The sequence below is a fragment of the Oncorhynchus gorbuscha genome, linkage group LG20 (genome assembly GCF_021184085.1).
Source record: "Oncorhynchus gorbuscha isolate QuinsamMale2020 ecotype Even-year linkage group LG20, OgorEven_v1.0, whole genome shotgun sequence".
Lineage (NCBI taxonomy): Eukaryota > Metazoa > Chordata > Actinopteri > Salmoniformes > Salmonidae > Oncorhynchus > Oncorhynchus gorbuscha.
In genome coordinates, this window is record NC_060192.1 from 22,893,478 (window position 1) to 22,917,859 (window position 24,382).

At 40.8% G+C, this 24,382-nt stretch overlaps 2 protein-coding genes across 7 annotated transcripts; one reads left to right on the forward strand and one right to left on the reverse strand.

Annotated features, from left to right (window-relative positions):
• Nucleotides 1–1,936: 1,936 nt before the first annotated feature.
• LOC124007521 (sodium-dependent phosphate transporter 1-B-like) lies at nucleotides 1,937–18,799 on the forward strand. Its single transcript, XM_046318159.1, has 11 exons — nucleotides 1,937–2,209; nucleotides 3,513–4,228; nucleotides 4,393–4,533; nucleotides 5,598–5,683; nucleotides 5,975–6,071; nucleotides 11,802–11,921; nucleotides 14,870–15,103; nucleotides 15,264–15,807; nucleotides 15,954–16,139; nucleotides 16,303–16,387; nucleotides 16,655–18,799. Exons 2-11 carry the CDS (start codon nucleotides 3,868–3,870, stop codon nucleotides 16,808–16,810), a joined length of 2,010 nt encoding a protein of 669 aa, XP_046174115.1. The 5' UTR covers nucleotides 1,937–2,209; nucleotides 3,513–3,867; the 3' UTR covers nucleotides 16,811–18,799.
• Nucleotides 18,800–18,911: 112 nt separating this feature from the next.
• si:dkey-200l5.4 (transcription initiation factor TFIID subunit 7) lies at nucleotides 18,912–22,689 on the reverse strand. 6 transcript variants are annotated; one of them, XM_046318166.1, is made up of 11 exons: nucleotides 22,557–22,689; nucleotides 22,081–22,125; nucleotides 21,778–21,813; nucleotides 21,563–21,595; nucleotides 21,243–21,266; nucleotides 21,106–21,138; nucleotides 20,951–20,983; nucleotides 20,735–20,761; nucleotides 20,616–20,633; nucleotides 20,396–20,443; nucleotides 18,912–19,060 (listed from the first exon to the last, which is right to left on the reverse strand). In XM_046318166.1, exons 1-11 carry the CDS (start codon nucleotides 22,609–22,611, stop codon nucleotides 19,047–19,049), a joined length of 366 nt encoding a protein of 121 aa, XP_046174122.1. In that variant the 5' UTR covers nucleotides 22,612–22,689; the 3' UTR covers nucleotides 18,912–19,046. The 6 variants fall into 6 exon arrangements, with proteins under 6 accessions (XP_046174122.1, XP_046174121.1, XP_046174120.1 ...); XM_046318165.1 differs by having other exon boundaries at nucleotides 20,951–20,986; XM_046318164.1 differs by having other exon boundaries at nucleotides 22,072–22,125.
• Between the last annotated feature and the right edge of the window lie 1,693 nt (nucleotides 22,690–24,382).

Genomic DNA, 24,382 nt, shown 5'->3' on the forward strand with positions numbered 1-24,382 from the left:
GGTGTTCAACATAATTTGCCATTAAACATCATAAGTTTTGTATGACAAGCAACATACAGTGAATGCACACTCCTTTACAGTATGACAGCAATCCAAGCATGGATTGCCGTCATACCTTGTCCATAGATTGCTTACAGGGTAAGGAAACCAATGTAATTTTGTAATTTGGGTGAACTATCCCTTTATTAATAATTATAAAAAATTATGCAAACTCCCACAACAGTTGTTTAGATTTTCTAAATGTCAGACTGTTCTGATAAAATGTCACTAGAGTCAGACTGGGAAGGCAGGAGAACCATGTTTACACAGGAAAGCAGTAGCGGTGGCACAGATTTTTCTGGACATCCCTCTCTGGGAACGCAGAGGGGAACAGTCATGAAAAAAGCATTAATTTGTCATACTTGAGTAAAAGTAAAGATACCTTAATAGAAAATTACTTAAATAAAAGTGAAAGTCACCCAGGAAAATTCTACTCGAGTAGAAGTCCAAAAGTATTTGGTTTTATATCAAAAGTAAATGTAAGTGCTCAAATATACCTAAGTATCAAAAGTATGTAAGTATGAATCATTTCAAATTCCTTATATTAAGCAAACCAGATGGCACCAACTATTTGAATTTCAAAAAAATGTACGGATAGCCAGGGGCACACTCCAACACTGAGACATAATTTACAAAGGCAGTAGGGATGACCAGCAATGTTCTCTTGATAAGTGTGTGAATTGGACCATTTTCCTGTCCTGGTAAGCATTCAAATGTAACTAGTACATGTCAGGGAAATGTATGTAGTAAAAAGTACATTATTTTCTTCATGAATGTATCCAGGCTATATCACAACCGGCCGTGATTGGGAGTCCCATAGGGCGGCGCAAAATTGGCTCAGCGTCGTCTGGATTTGGCCGGTGTGGGCCGTCATTGTAAATAAGAATTTGTTCTTAATTTACATGCCTAGTTAAATCAAGTTTCAATCAAAAAAATTGTAAAAGTTGTCAAATATAAATAGTAACGTACCCTAAAAACGACTTAAGTACTACTTTAAAGTATTTTCACTGAAGTACTTTACACCACTGTTGGAGAAAATTTGGCAATGCACAATATTTGCAGCAAGTGCTGTTGAACTGCATTTATGCCCACATGCTTTAGCTAGTGCAGTGCCAATGTCTGGCGCTCACTATGAATGAAGTAACGCTTCCTATATTTTCAATTCATTTTCCACGATTGGTGAGTAAATGTTTGCGCAAAAATAAAAAAAAGTTGTATAAACAGTGTTTACATTTGTTTATCCAGTATACCACGGATCAGAACATCCCCTCCCTTGTTTTGGGCCCACATAATAAAGGTTGAATAAAAATGAATACATAATGGAAGGGGCATATTAACCTTGATGCAACATTTGGTGCTTTTATCATCAAATGAACGGTCATTATGGAAATTTCTGTTTAGCCACCCCACTATACTGTACACTTAATGACAAATACTGTAAGATTTGAATAAATATTAGTCAGAGCTTAAATATAGATCAACCCAGAGGAAAATAGTTTATTTAATTTTTAAAAACACAACACAATTTATTGAGAATTCATAACAACATCAGCATATCAATCCGCAGTCACGGGAAATAATGCATTGTTTACTCAGAATCAAACAAAAAAAATCTTGGGATGCAGCTTTGAAAAAGATACTCCACTCACTGCAAGATGAAATTAGTTCAACTTGGCCTACCACATGCTACTGGAAAATGTGCTGCTTGCCTGTTTTTGAGTTTTTACAATCTATGACATTACATTTTGTGTGGGAATGTGCCATGAAGAGCCACACACAACCAAGTAGTGAAAATTGTCATCAATGAATAATAAGGATACGTTGTAGCTCGATGATTGACAGGTATATCCAGTATGGGCATAAAGGGTGTAACCAAAGCGCCACCCTCTGATTCTCCATAAAGACAAGCACCGGCTCGTGACTCAATCAAAACTAGCTTTTACCGGAACTATCAAGAGCTGATGCGCCTGGTTTTTACGCGGAATTTATAGGAATATAACTGAACGGAAAGAGTAGCTACGTTCATATGGTTATTTAGCTTTCCAAAGCTAGCTAAATTTGTTGAAGTTCAAACGAATCGTTTCCAGTGACTGTATATTTCATGATCCCGCGCACTGGTTCTATATTTGTTAGTCTTCCTTTTCATCATTGACTACTTTTGCGACGTGTGGTAAGTTAAACTTGTCATTATTTTCAAATTCACAAATTGTTATTTGTTACGTTTGTAAAACAGTGCGGTTTCAATGTGTAACTAACGTTTGCTCGTATTAAGTACTTTGACTGACTTATTACTAGGTAACTTACTAGTTAGTACATGATAAACATCCCTATAACTAACGTTAACAAAATGTCTAAGTTACTATGGGAATATTTCCATCACATCGACAGTACGTTGGTTAACGTTACATCGTGATGATTATGAAATCAGATAGCAAGCGCTGACTAGCTGTTAGCCGTAACGTTACTCGCTTGGCTAACAAAGCTAATATCATTCATTAGAATAATTAACGCAGCGACGTTAACAATTATATAGCGATTACGAAACATGGCTTGTTAATATGGCTAGCTAGCATGACTTATTGAGTATTACATGTGTGAACTAGCGCATAGACACATCAATGTGGATGGCTAGCTAACGTTAGACATGGGTCGTGTTGCTAGTGCAAGTCAAGATTGAATGAATGACACGTGATGTGCGTCGTTTAACGTTAGATTTCTCGGTAGCTGGCAAACTTTGGATGACTGTTAACCATGTTAAATGTATATCTAGCGAACTTGTGTGTGTGTGTGTGTATTGCATCGTCGTATATCAATGTTCTGCTACGTTACGTTGGCAATTTCTGTTATGTGATCTCGCTAAAGTTAGCTTTGGTGATTTCTCTTCCTACGAGTGCATCCCCAAAATGGCTTCCTTTATTGGCTTATCTTGTCAGGCAAGCCAGTCTGTACGGTAACCATTGTCATTGCACAGCGAGACATGATAATAGGAAGGAAGTTGGCTCAGTGTCGTAAAGTAGCTAATACAAAAGGTGAAACACAGGCAGCTCATAGTTTGCTAACTAGGTAGTTGTATTTATGCTTGACAGAGCAAAGGTTGATGTAAAAAAAAAAAAAAAATGTTTTCATACTGATTCTTATTTATTGCCCATAATTAAATGGCCTGGCCACCCTTTTTTAATTTATATAAAAGGGAGGACATGGTCAGACTGCTATTTTGAGTAGTTTTGCTAAAGTTTTAACCAAGCGTGGAGTGGTGTTGTTATGTTATGCTTTTTTTCACGAGTTGAACCCTAGTTGCCGTTGTAGGATTCGACTAACATAAATTGACCAGCAGCAGGTCTCTGACTCCTATTGTATAGTCATGAATGGATGTGTTCTGAGGCACACTGATGTGCTGAAGTTGGAAGAACTAATTTTGTTTTCGATTGGAAGTGTTTACATAACTAAGACTTTCTCCAACTGTTGTCTTTCAGGATGTTCTGCCATTCACCTACATTGACTGTTGAACAATGGGTGACCGTTTAGTCCGCATGATAGCCCAGAGCCAAAGAAACCCTAACAAAGATAGTAAAATTACAGGATAGCAATACGCCCACACTTTACTTCACCATAATTTATTTCTGTTCAGTCAGGGACAACTCATAGGCTACACCCAGTGAGTTTAGTTAACCCTCAAACCCCTACTGGTTAGGGTCTTGAAGAGAAGTTACTGTATACACACATTGATACCTCATTTAATTTTGCTGTTTGTGAACATCACATCTATTTTCATATACATTCCCTTATATTGTGAAGCAAATCAATCTTTAGAGAAATCAATCACGCACAATGGTTTCGACAACTCTCGCCACCCTCACCCTGACGGGCACCACACTAGGGATAATGGCCCAGGTCACTGGTGGACCACTGACAGACTACATGTGGCTCCTCATAGTTGGCTTTATCATCGCCTTCATCCTAGCCTTTTCTGTGGGGGCCAATGACGTGGCGAACTCGTTTGGCACGGCAGTGGGCTCTGGAGTGGTCACCTTGCGGCAGGCCTGCATCCTGGCCACTATCTTTGAGACCGTTGGCTCTGTGCTTCTGGGAGCCAAGGTCAGCGAGACCATCCGCAAGGGCATCATCGACGTTGGCATGTACAACGGCTCTGAGCACGTGCTGATGGCTGGCTCTGTCAGTGCCATGTTTGGTGAGTGTTACAAAAAGGGTCTTGTAATACATTTGTATGTAAGAACATGGGTTTTATGCCATCTGGATTTCTTGTAAAATGTTTTTACTTGTATGTAATGTTGAAACAATGCTTTGTCGCTCCCTGTTCAAGTTATGATTTTGGCCTTTTATGCTGATTCTCAGGTTCTGCGGTATGGCAGTTGGTGGCCTCTTTTCTCAAGCTGCCGATCTCAGGTACCCACTGCATTGTGGGTGCTACCATTGGCTTCTCTCTGGTGGCCAGAGGTCAACAGGGGGTCAGGTGGCTGGAACTCCTCCGGATTGGTGAGTCCGTAGCTTCCGTTATCCACAGCTTACTTTGACGTTATCATCATTGTCTAAGTAAAATAGACTGCTGCGTTATGTTGCATGTTTTCCAGTCAGACATGTTGTTTGTACAAGTAATGCCAGTGTCTGGTTGTGCTAAGCGATGAACCAAAATGTAGTTTTGTTTCAGTTAAATAATTGACCAAGTCCATTTTTTTATTTAGTTTTTTGTGAGCCCAAGGTGCCGTTTCTCAATAAAGAAATCAAATCCTTCACGAAAGAAGTCAAGAACTATGTTGGACAGTGGGCTGAGGGAGTTGTAGTTTTCACTAAGCAAATATTGTACCTATTTCAGCACAGAAACGTGATCATTTACGACAATGACCATTGTGCACCTGTTCTTTCTGGCTCAGAGGCGCCTGCTACGTTAGGTTGGATACACACAGAACACATGAGAGAGGAATGTACACAATGATGAGAGGTGGATAGACAGTTCGCAAAGTATGCCGTATAAATTTTTAAGAACTAGTCAAATGAATGTCAGACTGCTCTGCAGCATACTTAGTCAGGCTAGCCTTGCTAAATAGGATGACTAAAGTCCATATCGTATGTGGAGCAGAGATGACGTTGTCTTGCTGGTTGCTCCAGCCTAAGCTGAGAACTTTAATTAAGGAATGAACATGTGTATTAGTGTGCCATTTTACAGTGAAATGCTTGCTTATGAACCTTCTCAACAATGCAGTTTAAAAAATGTAATAGTAACAAACACGAGGAATAAAATAACGTACACAAGAATGGAGCTATATAAACAGTACCAGTTAAAAATGAAATAATTACAAGCAACATTGTTATTTCATAGTAATATTTTTATTGCTGTCTACCTAATGTGGACCTGACAGATAATGGAATATTTTCTATGTTATAGCAATTGAATGTTCACTCTTTTGGGTCTGGAATTCCCTTTAAAAATCTATTTTTAGTTTCATAATGCATTTAACGTTTAAAACACTAATCGCTCGGTGCTAGTGTCTGGTGTTCTTCCTGAGAGCACGGTGCAATGCTAATTGTTCTAATCTCCGCAGTTGTCTCCTGGTTCCTCTCCCCCCTTCTGTCTGGCATCATGTCAGGTGTCCTTTTCTACTTTGTACGCATGTTCATCTTGCACAAGGTAAGCTGAGTAAAATTCACTTATCTAAGTCTAGATGTCCTTACAAATTGTATGAAGCTTCCTGTTGGAAATTGTTGTTGGCTATGTGCCAGACCTTAAATGATGTCCCAAGCAAGGTCATTAGAATAAAGCCATTCCTTGTTCTTTGGAAAGAAGTGTCACTGTCCATGTAATCTCACGGGCCATCAATTCATATCAAATTTACCTACAACCCTTTTCTGCCATCAAATGTAACCTGACAGTACAACAGAGAGTATAGTGTTTCTGACTGTTCTGTTTGTCTCCTTGCAGAAAGACCCCGTGCCCAACGGTCTGAAGGCCCTGCCTGTCTTCTATGCTGTCACCATGATGATCAACCTGTTCTCCATCATCTTCACTGGAGCTCCAAGTGAGTATCGTTGGCACACTCTGCCTTCACCTTGCATGCCTGCAGCCACGGACTAAAATAAACTGCTCCCTCAACCAGCCAACCGGATCCCCACACTTTTTCCAAACTGTTTACTGTTCTCAGAGAAGGCCTGTTTATTTTAACCTGTTGTGTTTTGGCACTTTTCTTGAGTGTGGTGTGGGTCATAACAGAATGAAATTGCAGAGAGGAGCACTGCACAACAGAGCTGGAAATAGGTTTCTCTTACTTCAATGTCTGTCCCTTTCCCACACGGAGGAGGAAAAATGGAAGTTAACTTGGCCATTGGCAGTCTTTTGATTCTCAATAGTGTCATTGAGAGCACTGCAAATGTTTAGGTCTGCTATATTGTTCACTTTTTAGGTTTTGCAACTCTTATTAAATGAGCAACCTTTGCTCCTTTTTGTTTTCTTCTACCTACAGGACCGAACAGTTCAAGAAGTCAACTGGCCTGGGCCATTAAATGAAGGCTATAGGCCAGAGTATGCACTGTGTATTAATGCACACTCAGAGGAGATCACATGCAATCAGTCACATACTGTACTGTTATGTCAGTCACACCTACGTGTGAGTCTCCTGTACGTGGGGACATTTTAGTCTGGGGTACCTCACATGAAGTTCCATACAGCGATTGCATTCCAGGAATCCTGCTGTTCAATGAATTCCCACACAACTGAGAAGAGATCAGAGAGTGATTTAATAGTAGATCCAGATATTACATACTGACATGTTGGCCTACTGTAATCGCACACACTGAGGAGGACGTGTATCCTTACACGTACTGGCACACTTTTAGACTCTGGCCACTGCCTGTAACTGGAGCCAGCTTATTACGAGGCTAATCCTGATCTTTAGCCACACCTGGTCAGTCACTTCCTCATGTTATACAATGCATTCGGAAAGTATTCAGATCCATTCAATTTTCCACATTTTGTTACGTTACAGCCTTATTCTAAAAGGGTTTCAATTGTTTTTGCCCCCTCACCAATCTACACACAATCCCTCATAATGACAAAGCAAAAATGTTTTTTGTTTTTTAGAAATGTTAGCTGATTTATTGATTAAATTTTTTTTTTTTTAAAGATACCTTATTTACATAAGTATTCAGACCCTTTGCTATGACTTGAAATGGAGCTCAGGTGCATCCTGTTTCCATTGGTCATCCTTGATGTGTTTCTGCAACTTGGAGTCCACCTGTGGTAAATTCAATTGATTGGACATGATTTGGAAAGGCACACAGCTGTCCATATAAGGTCCCACAGTTGACAGAGCATGTCAGAGCAAAAACCAAGCCATGATGTTGAAGGTATTGGCTGTAGAGCTCCGAGACAGGATTGTGTCGGCACAGATCTGGGGAAGGATACCAAAACATTTCTGCAGCATTGAAGGTCTCTAAGAACACAATCGCTGCCATCATTCTTAAATGGAATAAGTTTGGAACCACCAAGACTCTTCCTAGAGCTGGCCGCCCGGCCAAACTGAGCGATCGGATGGGGGGGTGGGTTTGGTTAGGGAGGTAACCAAAAATACTATGGTCAATCTGACAGAGCTCCAGGGTTCCTCTGGAGATGGTTGTTCTACTGGAGGGTTCTCCCCATCTCTGCAGCACTCCACCAATTAGGCCTTTATGATAAAGTGGCCAGATTGAAACCACTCCTCAGTAAAAGGCACATGACAGCCCGCTTGTAGTTTGCCAAACGGTGCCTAAAGGACTGACCATGTGAAACAAGATTCTCTGGTCTGTTGAAAGCCTGAATGCCAAGCGTCACGTCTGGAGGAAGGCTGGCACCATCCCTATGGTGAAGCCTGGTGGCAGCATCATGCTGTGGGGATGTTTTTCAGCAGCAGGGAATGGGAGACTAGTCCGGGTCAAGGGAAAGGTGAACGGATCAAAGTACAGAGAGAGCCTTGATGACAACCTGCTCATGACCTCCGACTGGGGCGAAGGTTCACCTTCCAACAGGACAACGACCCTAAGCACACAGCCAAGACAATGCAGGAGTTGCTTCGGGACAAGTCTCAATGTCCATGAGTGGCCCAGCCAGACTCTAACCCCATCGAACATCTGGCGAGACCTGAAAAGAGCTGTGCAACGACGCTCCTCTTTCATCCTGACAGAGCTTGAGAGGATCTCCAGAGAGGAATGGGAGAAAAATACAGGGGTGCCAAGCTTGTAGCGTCATACACAAAAAGACTCCAGTCTAATCGGTGTCAAAGGTGCTTCAACAATGCACTGAGTAAAGGTTCTGAATACTTATGTAAATGTGTTATTTCAGAATTAAAAAATAATAATTTATGCAACAATTTCTAAACCTGTTTTTGCTTTGTCATTAATGGGGTGCTGTGTCGATTGATGGGAAGTGAAACTACAGTTTAATCCATTTTAGATTTAAGGCTGTAATGTAACATTGTGGAAAGTCAAGGGGTCTGAATACTTTAAAATGCCAGTGGCTGAATTTAAGAATTCAAAATGAGACCGGAGTCCATGATTAGTCTCTTCCCCCATTTTTATTTTTTGCACAGATCATTCCGGTGCAATGTATCTAAGTGGGTTATACTATTTCAGAACACATTTCAGCTGTGTGCTCTCATTAAATATTTTGTCCTTGGGGGAACCACTGTAATCGCAGAATAAGTCATGGTTAACACCAAAAATATATTTTTTTTTGCTGCATTTCTACCCCAAGTTGTAAAACCGTGTAGTGGTGACTAATCTGCTAGTCTAATACAGCCCGTGTTAAATTCAATGGGTGATTGAGGGGGGTGGAGTCAAAACAGAACTGTACATTTTGCCTCCTGTTTTAGAACCACATGTTCCTCTGGTTTTACTTTAACATGGAGGTGTAAAAGCACAAACAATGTAACATGACTTTCCTATACACAATATAGCCAATCCTAGTGCCAGAGACCCCAGTTGGAACTAGTGAAAAGTGATTAACTCTGGCAATAGGTCAAGAGGATCATTTTGAGGAGAGACCTTAATCACCCTGACTCTTCATTTTAGCGAAGTTCTAGTCAGTCATTCAGAAGCTGTGCTGTAACGCAAGGTTTCCCAACTTGCGATCCGTCCCGTGGATAACTTATTTGTGCCCCATGTTTTCTGTGCAAAATTTGTGTATTTGGCATGTGTGTATTTTTGTACAATAGACTTTAAAAAACCCACATCAGCTACAAGTGACTTGGATTTTGGAAATCTGTTCTGAAGTATAACCATGCATAATAGCGGCGTGTGATCGTATACAAACCTGAGGAAGGTTTTTAAAGTGTTTTAGTCAAATGATCTGTTTGGGCTTCTTGCGATCAATTTGTAGTCTGCTAATTAGAGTGCGGCTGAATCTAGTTGATCCCTGTAGAAGGGCCATAGATTGAAACGCTTCGCCAACAGAAGAAAAGTCAAAGTCCTCAATGTATATGACCATGTCAACATTGACTACATTTGATTTTTGGAACCAAGCAAATACTGGTCTTGTTACAGAAATCTAATTTATTTCTTCACTTACATAACCTGCCTGACTTTCACTACCAACTGTGTACTTTCAAACAACATCCATCCATCCATCCATTCAAAAAAAAAAAGAGGGATCCAGTGGACACCCCCCATGTCCCTGCATTTCAGTATGCGTTAGCTGGAATGTACATTTTCTGCTTCGGTTCCCCTTTGAAAAACAAATGGCTGGTGGCTTGGTTGCTTAGGGGACACACAGAAATCAGTAAAATAGAAATGCGGATAACAGTGGAGAAGCAGAGAAGGGGTTTATTAAACTGACCTGTGATTCAGAATACATGTGTGTATGGTACTTCAAATTACTAATTATAAACTGGGTGGTTTGAGCCCTGAATGCTGATTGGCTGAAAGTTGTGCTGTATCAGACATATCAGGGGTATGACATTTTATTTTTTACTCTTCTAATTACGTTTTTAACCAGTTTATATTAGCAATAAGGCACCTTGGGGATTTGTGGTATATGCCCAGTATACCACACCCTCTCAGGCCTTGTAGCTTAATTAGACCCTAATAGGCAAGCAACAGTAAGTTAGTGCCGCTGAAATAGTTTGAGTAGCCAACTTTATCTTCGTACAGTTAGGAAAAGCTGAGTGCAAAACCTTTAACAAACGTATCTTCATTGTTACTTTTTTCAGTCTGTCAACATTTGGTTTATTCAACTAGTTTGTAGGAGTGACACAGACGGGGACAATGAAGAGGATAATTGGCCAAAGCCACCAGCCTAAATATACAATGAGTCATAAATGGTTATTTAACTGTTGCTGCCATGAGGGATGGGGCTGAACCGCTGCTGGAAAATGACAACAAACCATGTTATTGTGTAAAGTAGGCCACGGGATGCAGAGGTTACACGGGAGGGGTTTGGAACGCAGACGTGGTTAAATTCCACTTCCTGAGCCCTAATTCATCCAACTGCGTAAGCTGTGGTGTAGACGCCCCTTTGTGTGGCTCAGTTTTAAAATGACTGGGTTGGTGCTTTTAAAAATAAATAAATAAAGTCTCTGGAGATGTGATTCACAAAAGGCCATCAACATGGAAATGTTCTTTTGCACATACTGAATAATACAGACTCCATTCTCTCCTCTTTGGGGGCCACTTTTTGCCCACTCTTAATTTGGCACCAGCCCCCCCCCCCAACAAATGTCTACCGGCCGCACCTGTTTTGGGCTGTCCCACAGCCAGCCATTCGAGACTAGTCTAATGAAAGAAGCCTCAGCCGTTCGTGAAAGATAAATTATATCACCCCCTTCTCATTCCCTCTTCCTGGAGGCGGGTGAGTTTGTTGCGTAACTAAATACACATTGCTAATGTGCCACGGCCTGTAGTCTTCTCTCACCGAATGTGAGGGTGAGTCAGTAGACTACACAGGAGAGCGCATGGCACACTCTGCCCTGTAACCAACACAAACTCACTGTTGTCTCTGGGCCTTGGCCTTCATTTCCTTTTGTTTGTTCAAATCCCAGTCTAGAGTTATTTATTTATATTACGCGTGGTCAAGGTCAACTTGAATTTTCACGCAGCACTTGTTGTTTTTTTTACTCTGACCATGTTGCTAACTCTCCAAAATGTCGCTGGCGGCTGTTCCCCAAGGGGGATCTGTAATGGTCCTCCCTGCCAACAGCATGCACAAGACTACGTTGACAACCTCACACACACTACTGCAGGCTTGGCACCCGATGCCCTTAATGCTTCAGCGGACACTGTTAAAGTAAATTTGAAGGCCTCTTTTTTTAAAATTTTTATCTCCTCCCCAAGTCCTCTAGCCTTCTAAGGCAATCACTCACTGTCCATGTGCAGTTGGAGGCAGGGGTCCATTTGGGTCGCTGTGACATCCCTTGTCATTCACATGCTCTCCTCCATGCGGCATTGCGTAACTGCTGTGGCTCATCCTTGTAGCTAGTGGTGGTGTATGTGTTTGAGGTCGTACTTAATTTTTCCCTGGAAATATGACCATGTGCAATTAATCGAAGAATTTGCTTCCAATTGATCATTCTATCATTTTACCGTCTACATTTAAATGTTTTTTTTCTCTGTACTCAACATATAATTTAGAAACATTTTGTAATGTAAATATAAGAACAGGCTTTTGTAGTTCTACCACTTAGACACAATGCCAACTGTTTTCTTATTCTTTAGGAAGGTAGTGCCTGCTGACTTGTTTTTCAAAACTATCTTTCCTCTCTCCGTTTCCCCTTCTGTTACTCCAGTGCTTGGATTTGACAAGGTCCCATGGTGGGGCACACTGCTCATCTCTTTGACCTGTGGTGTGCTTACCGCCCTGTTGGTCTGGTTCATTGTTTGCCCACGTCTCAAGAAGAAGATTGAACGTAAGTCTCAATTTAGTTTTTCTTTTGTTTTGGCACCCTTGTTATAAATTGTTTTATTTTGGTAAATAAGTTTTGAGTGTAGTTAGATTGCTGCATTGCATTAGGCACTGAACAAGTGTCAGGGATTCAAGGGAAATTTCACAATTTTTCAACTACATTTTCATCTCCAGGGTGACCCCAACATTAACTTATACTGTGTGTGAAAATGGCTTGTTTTTTTAGTTAAAAGAAAATATGGTGGAATAAAAGTTAGATATTTAACCAATTATGGGTAGGCATTGCCTACTAATGATCTAATTGCTTGATGTCATTGGAAACTCTTACCTTTCTGTCCTTTTTATACAAAACATGTGATATTTACACATGTTGGGGTGGTGCTGGAGATTAAGTAGACAAACTGAAATGTTCATTTTAATACTGCACGTGTCTGGCCTCTCATTTATGCCTATTGTTTGATCCAGCAAATTCATTCAGGGCAGCAGATATTTTTCTTTTACACATTAATTCTGTGGTGATTAGTCTTCGAACCCAAAAATGACAACTTCTAAGGTCAGACTGTTTTCTACTAATCTGCTTTAAATTGATATTGAGCTTAAAATGCAGGCGGATAGTTGTGCTGGTCAAAAGTAGACCCTTCTGATAATAGTGCAAGTCAATCGCGTCACATGATGTTCTGAAAGCCAGGATTTTAAGTTAAAAACCCTTTCTTAAATAGCCTCCCTTTATCTTAACTTTACTATAAATGGCCAATGGTGCATCTTGTGAAAGGGGAAATGCATGGGATGCTGAGGTCAATCTGGCTGACCATGAATGAACTGTCTGGGATGGTTCTAGTCCATCAGACAGAGGCAGCCTAATTGGATCATAGCGATCCACTAATGGGCCTTTACCTCCTTGACTAGAATAGCCATGGGTTGACTTAAGGCATTGACGCGATGTTAGCACTGCATCACAGGGTTAAGACTGTGCGGGTGACTCGACTGATGTGGCTCTAGTCAAATAAACGACTAGTGTCTCTGGGAAAGTTTTGCTGATGCAATCAGGTCAACTGGCTAGGTAGCAGACAAATGATCAGATGACCACGCAGTGGCCATATGTTTGCATTGAGTATCTGATTTGGTCTGAAGCAATAAAGTAATGCATGATACATAATGCATGGGGCGGCAGGGTAGCCTAGTGGTTAGAGCGTTGGACTAGTAACCGAAAGGTTGCAAGTTGCAAGTTCAAATCCCCGAGCTGACAAGGTACAAATCTGTCGTTCTGCCCCTGAACAGGCAGTTAACCCACTGTTCCTAGGCCGTCATTGAAAATAAGAATTTGTTCTTAACTGACTTGCCTAGTAAAATAAAATACATCTCAGACCATGTTAGGCCTGCCTGTGAAGGTTTTAGTCGGTAGCACAATGTAAATATAAACACGTCATTGTCAAATTTTATTGGTCATATACACCTATTTAGCAGATGTTATTGCAGGTGTAGTGAAATTAGCCCTGGTTATGCAATTCCTATGTGAACCTTAAATGCTGAGGCGTATAAGAGCCATACGTGCATACGTGCTCTTTAGGGATGTAACGGTGCGCATTGGTCCTCGGTTCAAAACTTTTAAGATACAACTGCATCAGTCCGTGGACCCCAAACCGTTCCAAATGTAGCACGCATCGGTCAGAAAATGTATACACAAGTTACAATTCACATTTTGTTGCTCATATTACTCTTTCGAAAATAACTAATATTTTGTGACAACTGGTGCATCCTCTCCTTTGGTGACGAGCTAAGCATGTAACTGTGTTGACAGTCATTGATCGACAAATCATTTTGCATGCCGAACAACCCTAGGGACCATCAGTAGCCTAGTCAGACTGCGCCCAGCTTCGCACGCTTACTAATGCAAGGTAGGCAGCCTGTTCCTGGTATTCCACATGTGCATGTCACCTTCAGCATTCAAACACTAAAATGGCCTGTGTGACATTGAGCTTTATTAGTTGAGTGGCAATTTTTTTTGTTATCTATGCGCTGTTGAATTGTTTTACTGGAATAGAAGTACGCTACCGGAGACTACTCATCGGGCTATACCTGCTTACAATAGATTTAATTTTATTGTTCAGGTTCACAATCGGCAATAATTTTTGTAGTTTGTGTAAATCCAATCTGTGCATATGGTGTTTTGTTTTTTTAATATACAGGGGGAAATTGATAATTTCATGGTGCTGAGGGAAACATGTTAATTTTTTATAATCAATGTCTGTTCACTCACTTGAATTCCATTTAGTTTGTTTTTGTGAGCCCAACGTGCCCGTTTCTCCAGAGAAATCAAATAGTTCTTGACTCATGAATTATGTTGTACGCTGGGTTGAAGAGTTGTAGTTTTCATTAAACAAATATTCAACCTAGTTCACCGCGTAAATGTGGTAATTAACAACAATGACCATAATCACTGCGCCTGTTTTTTCCAGCTCGGACACTGTTTATATGCATAGTCACTTTAACCATACCTACATGTATATTAAACCTCAATTTGCCTGACTAACCAGTGCCTGTACATGGCCTCGCTACTGTTATTTTTCACTGTCTTTTTACTGTTTTTATTTCTTTACTTATCAAATGTTCACCTAATACTTTTTTTCTTTCTTTAAAAAAAAACTTAACTTAAAATCGCACTGTTGGTTAGGGCCTGTAAGTAAGCTTTTCACTGTAAGGTGAAAAGTATTCGGTGTATGTGACGGGTAACTTTGATTTGGTCTGAGTGGATGTTGCGAGAGGTTTCGCTCTTGACAAAATCAGTCCAAAACGATTGTTTAAAATGTACCAATCCTGTATCGGAGCCCATGTATCAAATCGTCTTGAAAGGGGAAGATGCACATCCCTAGTCCCATCTCATGTTCCCTTACTGTACTGTATTTGTGTTTGGACTTGGCCCAGGCAGTCTAATTCCATCTTGTTCCCCTCCAGGAAAAATCAAGTCTTCCAGCCCCTCTGAGAGTCCACTGATGGATAAGAGGGAGCTGAGGGAGGAACCTGTACCCTGTACCATCCTGAAACCTGTCCCTGAGGAGCCCCCTTCACCCCCTTCCCCCGTTGACCCAGACTCCCCCTCCCAGCTTCCCCAAGAGGATCGCAGGGTAACCTTTGACATTGGAGATTCTGATGATGGCGACAATAAGGAAGGCAAGGAGTCTGAGAATGGTAAGTGTGAGTCATGGGGAGGTTATGGCTGCCTTGGTAAAGTGAGAAAATTGGATAAAAAATAAAATAAATCTGTAAATATTAAGTAATTCATTTTCCATGACTCACTGACTACAGAGCTTGCTTGCACTGTTACTGACTTTTACATATTTTTATTCAGTCCAAAAAGTGCAGTTCAGTAATGATGTGCAGTTCAGTAACGGCCCAGCCCACGTCCCCAGCAATGGTTACAGCCAGTACCACACTGTGCACAAGGACTCTGGCCTCTACAAGGACCTGCTGCACAAGCTCCACCTTGCCAAGGTAGGTGACTGCATGGGCGAGACTGGCGACAGACCCATCCGCCGCAACAACAGCTACACCTCTTACACCATGGCCATCATCGGCATGCACGGGGACTTCCGGCCCAAAGAGGGCGAGTTCCACGCCAGCGAGGACAAGGGTACAGAAGAGAAGAAGAAGCGTGTACGCATGGACAGCTACACCAGCTACTGCAATGCTGTGGCTGAGCACGGGGCTCCTGAGGGCATGGGGGAAGCAGAGGTGACTCTGGAGATGGGAGAGGAGGATGCTGGCAGCAGCCGCAGCTCTCTGGAGGAGGATAGGCAGGACCGGGACCGCCCTGAGGTCTCTGAACTTTTCAGGTTTCTCCAGATCCTCACTGCCTGCTTTGGCTCCTTTGCCCATGGAGGCAACGACGTCAGGTAGGGAGATGTTCTATCTTGGATGAATAGTAATCTATATATATTTTTTATATTTCTGGACTAGCAATAGGGTTAGTGTGTTCATGTAGGGGGGCTTTTTGTACCTGATTTAATATTTTAGTAACCCAGTCTCTTTTCTCCTGCAGCAATGCCATTGGTCCTTTGGTAGCTCTGTGGTTGGTTTACAATAGTGGTTCAGTTAACTCCAGCGCCCCGACACCCATCTGGCTGCTGTTGTACGGAGGAGTTGGCATCTGCCTCGGTCTCTGGGTGTGGGGTCGCAGGGTTATCCAGACCATGGGCAAGGACCTCACCCCCATCACTCCCTCCAGGTATGTGCCAGACATCACAGAACTGACTAAATCAAACATTCAAATGGGCACCCATATAGCATAACATTCCCCACAGACATGAGACTTCACACGATCTGTGAAATTAGAGACATACATTGGCAGGACCATCTGGTGACTCAAGCCTGGTTTTCTTTCCCTTCAGTGGTTTCAGCATTGAACTTGCCTCAGCCCTGACCGTTGTGGTTGCCTCCAATATTGGCTTGCCTGTCTCCACCACCCACTGTAAGGTAAGCTGTTCAGACTCAGACACTGTGGTCTGATGCAGAGACATGAAGGGGAGTATGCCTTAGTAATGTGGGAGGCAGGGAGCAGTAAACAGGATGTCTGAATTTGGTGGTTCAAACTGGTTCTAATTTCCACTTTGTTCTTCTTTTTTTACACTCAAACCAAGATTAAAAACTGAATCCAGTCTGCTACTGTCAGGGGAGTGTTGACCATTTCTTCTTAATGGGTCATGGATTCTAATTGGTTAACAAAGGTCTGTGTGTTGCCAGGTGGGCTCTGTGGTAGCGGTTGGCTGGCTGCGCTCCAGGAAGGGTGTGGACTGGCGTCTGTTCCGGAACATCTTTTTGGCCTGGTTTGTTACTGTGCCCATTTCAGGCCTGATCAGCGCTGCCATCATGGCCCTCTTCACCTACGTCATCCTGTGAGCCTAGGGCTGCCTGCACCCCATAACAGGGGAGGAGAGAACAAGTGCCCACTCGTGATGGGGGGGGGGAGAAGGGGTTGGAAGGTGGATGTAGCCTGCTAACCCCATGCCAACATACCGAAGGAGGGGAATACATCAAAGGAAAAAAACGGACGTTGTGATATGGGCCTGTGGTTCTTGGCTGCATAATTTCCAACCTTAAGTTATGATTGTGTTCGTTAATGCGCCAGATCACTTCCAATGGGAACATTTTTGTTTTCTTTGTCATTGTTTTTTTCCCTGACTTGGCAGAATTTCTTTTTCAATGCTCATGATCTTGTAAAAAATAGCTAATCAAATCAACAGTAAAAAAAAAATCCTATACTCCACTACTTTTTTTTTTTACTGTGTAATTATGTACATATACCATGTTCCTGTTTTTATAATCTTATTTTACAAGTTTGGATGACAAAACAACAATTACAACGCAGTATTAGCCTTTAGTGACGCTTCTATTTCGCCTGTCATACATAACACATGCTCAGAGTAACTTAGAATAAACAGTATATTTTTAGGTTGAAAGTGAGGTTATTGGTGTTCTTTCTCTACCTTTTTAAATGCCATTGTCAAGAGAATGTGTTTGTCTTGTCACTAAACAATTTTAAGAATTGTGTGTACTTGGAACTGGTTGCCTTGTTTTTCCTTATGTGCATGGGAGTTTCAGTTTTCCCCTTGCCATTTGCTGAATGAACTGAGTTTGACTGTTGTTACTCAGCCATTCTACAAAGCCCTTGGTCTGTAGATAAGTACAGGAAATGATGTGCACGCCCCTCAGAGCTAATTCTCTCAGCTTCTCCTCTGCTTTCTCAACTTGTTACAATGATCCCTCAGGTTTTCTGTACTTTCACTATATGATTCTTGTGAAAGTTATTCTAAAGAAATTACACATTTTATGCAGTGTCAGGCAACCTCATTTAACTGAAACCTGCTCAACAAGAAACCAGACTGAGTAGAGGCTGCATTTGACAGGCAAATCTATCCCTTCCTCATTGTAGGTCAACAACACAACACCCGGTTGTGGATTAGACCCCTTTGTCTATCCAGTTACCATAATGCTTTTGTTTTGAGCATAGATGGTGATACTAGGCGACCTGACCTCTCACCTTACAAAGTTGAGCTCCCACCACCCTGGCTTTTGGGACATCATTATTTAATTGGGAAAATGGCTAAAATGTCTTCACGACATGTTTATAAATTGTCTGAAACAGTACAGTCTATTTTTAATCTGGCAGGTTGATAAAGACAATTGTTTTTTAATGGGATCATTGTAAAAAGTTTAATTTCTCAACCTTTTCCCAATTGTTTTGTTTTGCTGCAAGAAAAATATCTAGTACCATAAGTATCTATTCTGGGTCTGCTTTGGTATTATTGATGGTGATGGCAGACCTTTTACCTGAAAACAAGGTAAATCTGAATAAATGGAATGTTGGTAAATGTGGGGAGAGAGACACTTAAATGAGGTCCTTAGATTTCCTGTTTAAACTTGATTGCATCAAACTAGATGGTGTAATGCGTTAGTTCTGCTCAAGCCTTCTGTAGTCTGTTTCGCAATTTAGCTGCAGAATTGTAATTTGCCTGTACTGTTGGTCTGAGGAATGTGTACTTGCCAACACATCAGGTTGCTCTTGCCACCATCTCACAGCTATGTTTTATGTGTGGTTGATGAGGTTAGTGTGAGAGACATCAGGTTACTACCCTGAACCTGGTGGATGTTTTTGACTGTGTGTGTGTGGACCTTGCCCAGATGCTCTGTTGGAAAGAGGGGGGCATGCATTGCTGCTGTGATGCCACCAAGAGTTGCGGTACTGAGCTGCTGCACTACTAAACTCATTTAGAGTTATAGTTGCCTTAATAGTTTTTTTTTTTTTTTTAAGGCACCAAAGAAAATACTGGTTTGTTATGCACAGACAGAATACATTTGGAGGAAAAAATAAATAAAAATGGAAAGCTATCATGTTTTTGTATTTTATGTATTCAAGATGTTTGAAAGACTCACTTTTCTAACCATTACATTCTAAATAAACCTCAATGGCCTATTGCATAAGGACAGAGGCACACAGCAGTGAAATAGAATGGGGAGAGATATTTCTCTTTATTAACGGTTAACAGTTTCGCTGCACAATGTTCTTCGGGTTCTGTAATAGAAGATGGGGGTAGGTCTGCAAGTGCTGCCTCCTCACATGATGCCTCCGGCAGGCTCACTCTACCTCAGCTGTGACGCAGAAAAAGTGAGAATTGATTCCTTTGTTTTTATGAGAATTACACACACACACACACACACACAAGTATCCTACTCCCCACAGGAGTCTCAAAACCATTCTAGCACAGAGTTGCTTAGGCTGTGAAAACCATTGATTCAATAACACAAGGAACCCTTTTATGCCCAGTGAAGTGTATTTCTCAGGTTAACCCAGTGATCTAGAAACTAGTTGTAAATTATTACACAACATAATATTAATTTGTTTTCAGGGTTCAAGATCCTGAGCCTTAAGAAGATGAAGTGCTGAACATGCAGATAAGGACCTTCATTATTGACCTTGGTCCTACAGTTTGTCAAAAATGTGCCTGCCTTGACTCACGCCGTTCCTTTCCTAGCCTGTATCTCCGGTCCAGAAATAACTCAGGACACAGCAGATGATACAGAATAAATCAAGCACAGATAAGCATTTGGGGACAGGTGTCTTGGAGTGCCCTAGATGTCTGTCCTAGATACACTAAAAGCAAGGGTGCCAGCATTCAAACAATCAATCACGTTGCCACTGTCCTGTTCAACTAGTTTGACATCAGTGACTCCATGGTCTGGGTCAGTCTCTCCATGGAGTGCTTTGGTTATGAGGTCAAGTCAATAATGTCTAGCTCTATGATGTGATTTTCCTCATCAACTCAAAAATAACTATTGACCTTGAACATGTGTATAACATTCATATTTTTATGCGGACTCCGACTGACATAGTTCATAAAATGTGTTTTTGCTGTCTGTCCATAAAAATTAGCTTGTTAATAACTATAAAACGATTAATAAACATGTTATGTTGATATGCTCACTACAAAGCATAGTTTTTGGAACAACAAAGATGTCATTACTTGTTCGCATGAGTGTAATAAAAACATGTTTTTACTGCCAGGATGTGCCTGGCTGCTGTTATACAGCTGTGGTAAAGGAAGTTATGTGTTTATTGTGTATTGTAAGATTCCCGTTTTATCAGATGGAAATGTTGAGGGGAAAGCCCTGATGAAGCCCTTTCCTTTACATTTGATATCATCCCACTTGGGACACTGTCTGAACCTGACCCTTTACATTTTATGAGTAATGGAAAATGTTCAACATTTTCAACAACAGCTAGAGCAAACACATTTTTATGGAAGATGGAGACGAGCCAGGTAAAATTAAGAAATGTTCACTGTTTTTGGCTATGTCCTCGAGCTCATTTGTGAAGAGAAAAAAAGGGGGGATATTATATAACGTAGTGTATCTACTACCAGAGTCAACAAGACCATTGTCAGTTGTTCAAAAATATTTACTAACAAGTAGATATTCATATCCTACCGAGATTTGTAGTCTCATCTGCTTCTTCAACGTTGGCTTCGAGGTGTTCTAGGAAGGGACAGAAGATGTTAACATATTATTGTATACCAGTGAGTGAATGGCTGGTATTGTGTTTCATGTGAGTTTCAAATGTTCTTTGGATATTTTGTGTTACTCAGAGAAGATGATTCTATCAAATGTAACTTGCGATAACATGAGACTCTGAAGGTTCTATGCGTACCTCGCGTTTGCCTCATACCTGTAAGGAAACAGAGAACCCAAGGTTGCGAGGGTGTATTAGGAAAAGTCCTGCATGTGTTATTACATGAGACATTTTGAAAAAGACCGGTAATTACTCACCATCTACATCCTCATCAGACTCCGACTCTGTTGGAGAACAGGAAATTTAGGCTTATACATGTACCTGAATGAATCTAAAATATATATTTTTATAGTTATAACTAAAGAACCAAACATCAAGTGAATGTCTTGCTAAGAAACACTCATGTCGGTCTTCTAACACTTTAGTGCCATCTACAGGTGTCTTTAAACACTGTCCGTTCAACCTTTCCTTACCATGTTGGTCTGCCTCAACGTTTCCGTCTCTGTCTGCTGGAAAACGACACGAGTAAAGTTATAAGTAATCTAAACAAACTATGGGAAAAGACGCGTGCCTGTCAGTAACCAATCTTTTCCTGTGAGTGTTGTCATATGTGGCCATCTGTTCTTACTCATGTCCTCTTCCTGAGTGTCATTCTCCTCCTCTGTAAAAAAAAATACATTCAATAAATGATGAATAGGCCTACATTTACAAAAGCATATGGTTGATTAATAGATATGCTTGTCAACAGCAGACTTCAGTGATTACCAGTATTTTCATCTTGAACAGCCTCTACCATAGACAGAAAAATTACATTTGTTAAAGGAAAACAAGAGGTGAAATTGTATTATTTCACTATCAATGGGCCAAATGCAAAAACAATACAATGTCCCCTAATTCGTTTTTAGAAGGCTAGGATTCCCTTGCCCAAGTACTGTACATCCTCACTGTGTGCATCATCTTTAGGTGGTAATATGGAAAGTATTGTTCTTTCATTGTGTTCATTAAAATGATTACAAATGTTTTGCTGGGACAATTCTAGACAGGTCATTAACCAGAATCGTTGCCTGTGTCACTGTATGTCTTACCACTCATTTGAGCTGCTTCAAACTCCTCCTGATCTGAGGACAGAGAAACGCAGATAAATGATGTTGATTAATGCAAGCTTTAGCACTATGAGCCATCAGTGCTCCAGAGTAGATCAAAAAAACTCCAGTTGAACTAGATTTCAGTCAAAGTCATTGCAGTTGTGCGTGGAGCAAAAGCTCTTCTATGAGTGTCTCTGAGACATTGATCATTGTACCTCTCTTTTGCAGGTCGCTTAGCTGCTCCAGCCCCACTGGAAAAAGTGAAAAAGTGACATGAGCTTTCTTTTAACACAAACACTTTTTTATGTCTATTGATACTGTGCTGCTTTTAATGTCTGTGTGTTGTGTTTTTATGGTGTATTTACTGGTCATGTACTGTACGTATTGGCTGGCGCAATAAAATGTAATAAAGTACTATCTTATCTTATTTTATCTCATGCGTTTGTCAGAGAGGCATTGTGCTCAAAAACATCAACATCATCATCTTCATCCATCATGGTCTTTCTCACCTTCCTCACCAAATGTGTCTTCTTTTTCTGCCGATTCCAAGGATGCGGTCAGAGCTGGGGATGTCAGAAGTAATTTAATGTCAAATTTGATTATTATATTAGACAACACAACATAGATGTGATGATATCCAAACACCCCCAACCCCCCTCCCCACCACCACCACCACCAAAGAAAGCGCTGAATTGGGAGCATAAAGAGTGTAAAGGCCTTATTTTTCTTTACTATTATAACCAGCCAACTTACATTTCCCTCTGGCATGTTATCAATTAAACATAAGGATTCAATTGAAGGCCAATCACATAAAAAAGTCTGAGCGCCTTCTTTACATTACCATCGCACAATACATCATGAAACAGCATTGCAACTAGTATCAGCAGTACAGGGCTTCATCAAATGCCACAGCTGACTGATATTTAAACAGAAATATATTGGAGAAGTTTAAAACAGTATGACATTGAGAAAATAGACCACACAATTCTCATACCAGTGTGGAATCCTGCTGCAGCCAAAAAGAGGAATATGGGCACTCCGACTCTCATCTTGGCTCCGTGGTTGGTTATAGAAGGTGCTATAGTGTCAGTCCAAACTGGGTATTGTGTTTTTGTCGGTCATTGGCCCATTTATACTTTCTTTTTCATCACATGCTTTGCATGGACAGACGGCTATGGTACCATTGTCCCTCCCTACCTAGGGGCAGCTGGGTGGCACATCCCGGCCACAACACAGACGTGTCATTATTCAGGGTGTGAATGCCACCCATTGTCGGCTCTTCTGTCAGGTGCCCCTTTATTTGGGGTGCTGGTGCGTGTTTGGAAGGGGGGGGGTGTTGTAGGACGGTCTTTCCATGTTGTCAAAAGAAAATCTAATTTCCTTTCTGGAATAACATTTTTGTATCTTTATTGTGTATCATTGAGGCTGTGTTCTGATGCGGGATACAGACCACCTCAGTGAGACAATTCATCCATTGTGCACACAGACCGGATGATGTCAATTTTGGTACAGAGCATTCCGTTTTTATTCTAATTTGTTTGGGAAAAGTTAATGATATCTGTATGACATTTGAATCCCCCAGTCATATCTCGCAGTATCATTGCTACTTTTTTTCACAGTGACAGATCTGTGTTATCAAACAATATGACCCAGCTTTTAGTGACCAATGTCCAGTATTGGGAAAGCTACTTTGAAAATATAGTTTACCAAGCTACCAATTACTTCACACTGAAGAAGTTGAGCTACAGCAAAGCTACTCTTAATAAAAATATACTAGTTTGTTTAACTAAAGTTACTTTGAAAAAGTAGCTCACTACATCAAAACTACCTCATGACAAATGATCATGTCTAATCTGTAATGTAATATACTACAAAGTTAAGAAACATGACTGCATGAACACATAACTCTGCAGTCAGATGTTAACAGTTTAGTGCGACCTGTGTGACAGCCAGAGATTTAGTGGGTAGTTGTAGTAGCAAGCTACACAGCTTTGTTAACTAATACAAACACTACGAAGCTTTAAATTGAGTTAAACTACCACCAAGCTATGGCAAAATGTAGTTAAATTAGTAGTTGAATTACATGTAGTGGAACTACTCCCTAGCACTGCAAATGTCACAGAGCAAATGGCCTCATCTGCAAATAGAAAAATGTGGTTTGGGCTCTCAATGTCCAGTTTGTTGAAGAACATGAGGCGATTTGCATCTTCGGGCCTGGCAGGGCATGTATTGAATAATTAAAGATGACATTCATCTCTTCAGTGTGTTGGCTCTTTATTATGATTGGAAACAGTGATTTCAAGTCATTTTATTTTAGCTGAGAAGCCATAGAAAACTATGTCAAATAGAGCATAAAACATATCACAATTACAAATTCTAATTTCAAAATGGTCTACAAACGCTTGCATTTGATCTGTGCCAACTTCTGGGATTCAAATCAGCTGGTCTCAAAATACTCTCCCTCTTCCATCAAATATCGTTTTTACATGTCTAAACATTAGGGACTTTGCTGTAAAAGTATTCTAACAAAGTGCACTATCTACTATGGTTGTACAGTATAACACATTATCACAAAGAAACCCTAAAAACATCTAAAAGTTCATTAGAAAGGCTGAACCAACTATGGTTATTCTCAAACTAATTCTAGACAAATGACAGAGAAATGTGTAATTTACCTCCCAGAACAGAAGACAATTATTTTCTGAAGGATACTTGTCACTCACAGTAAAACAAATGTACTTTGTGTTCTTATACACTTTGGTCCCCATGGAAGACTCGTTTTATGGTACAATTTGCTCATCGCATACATGACAAAAACAT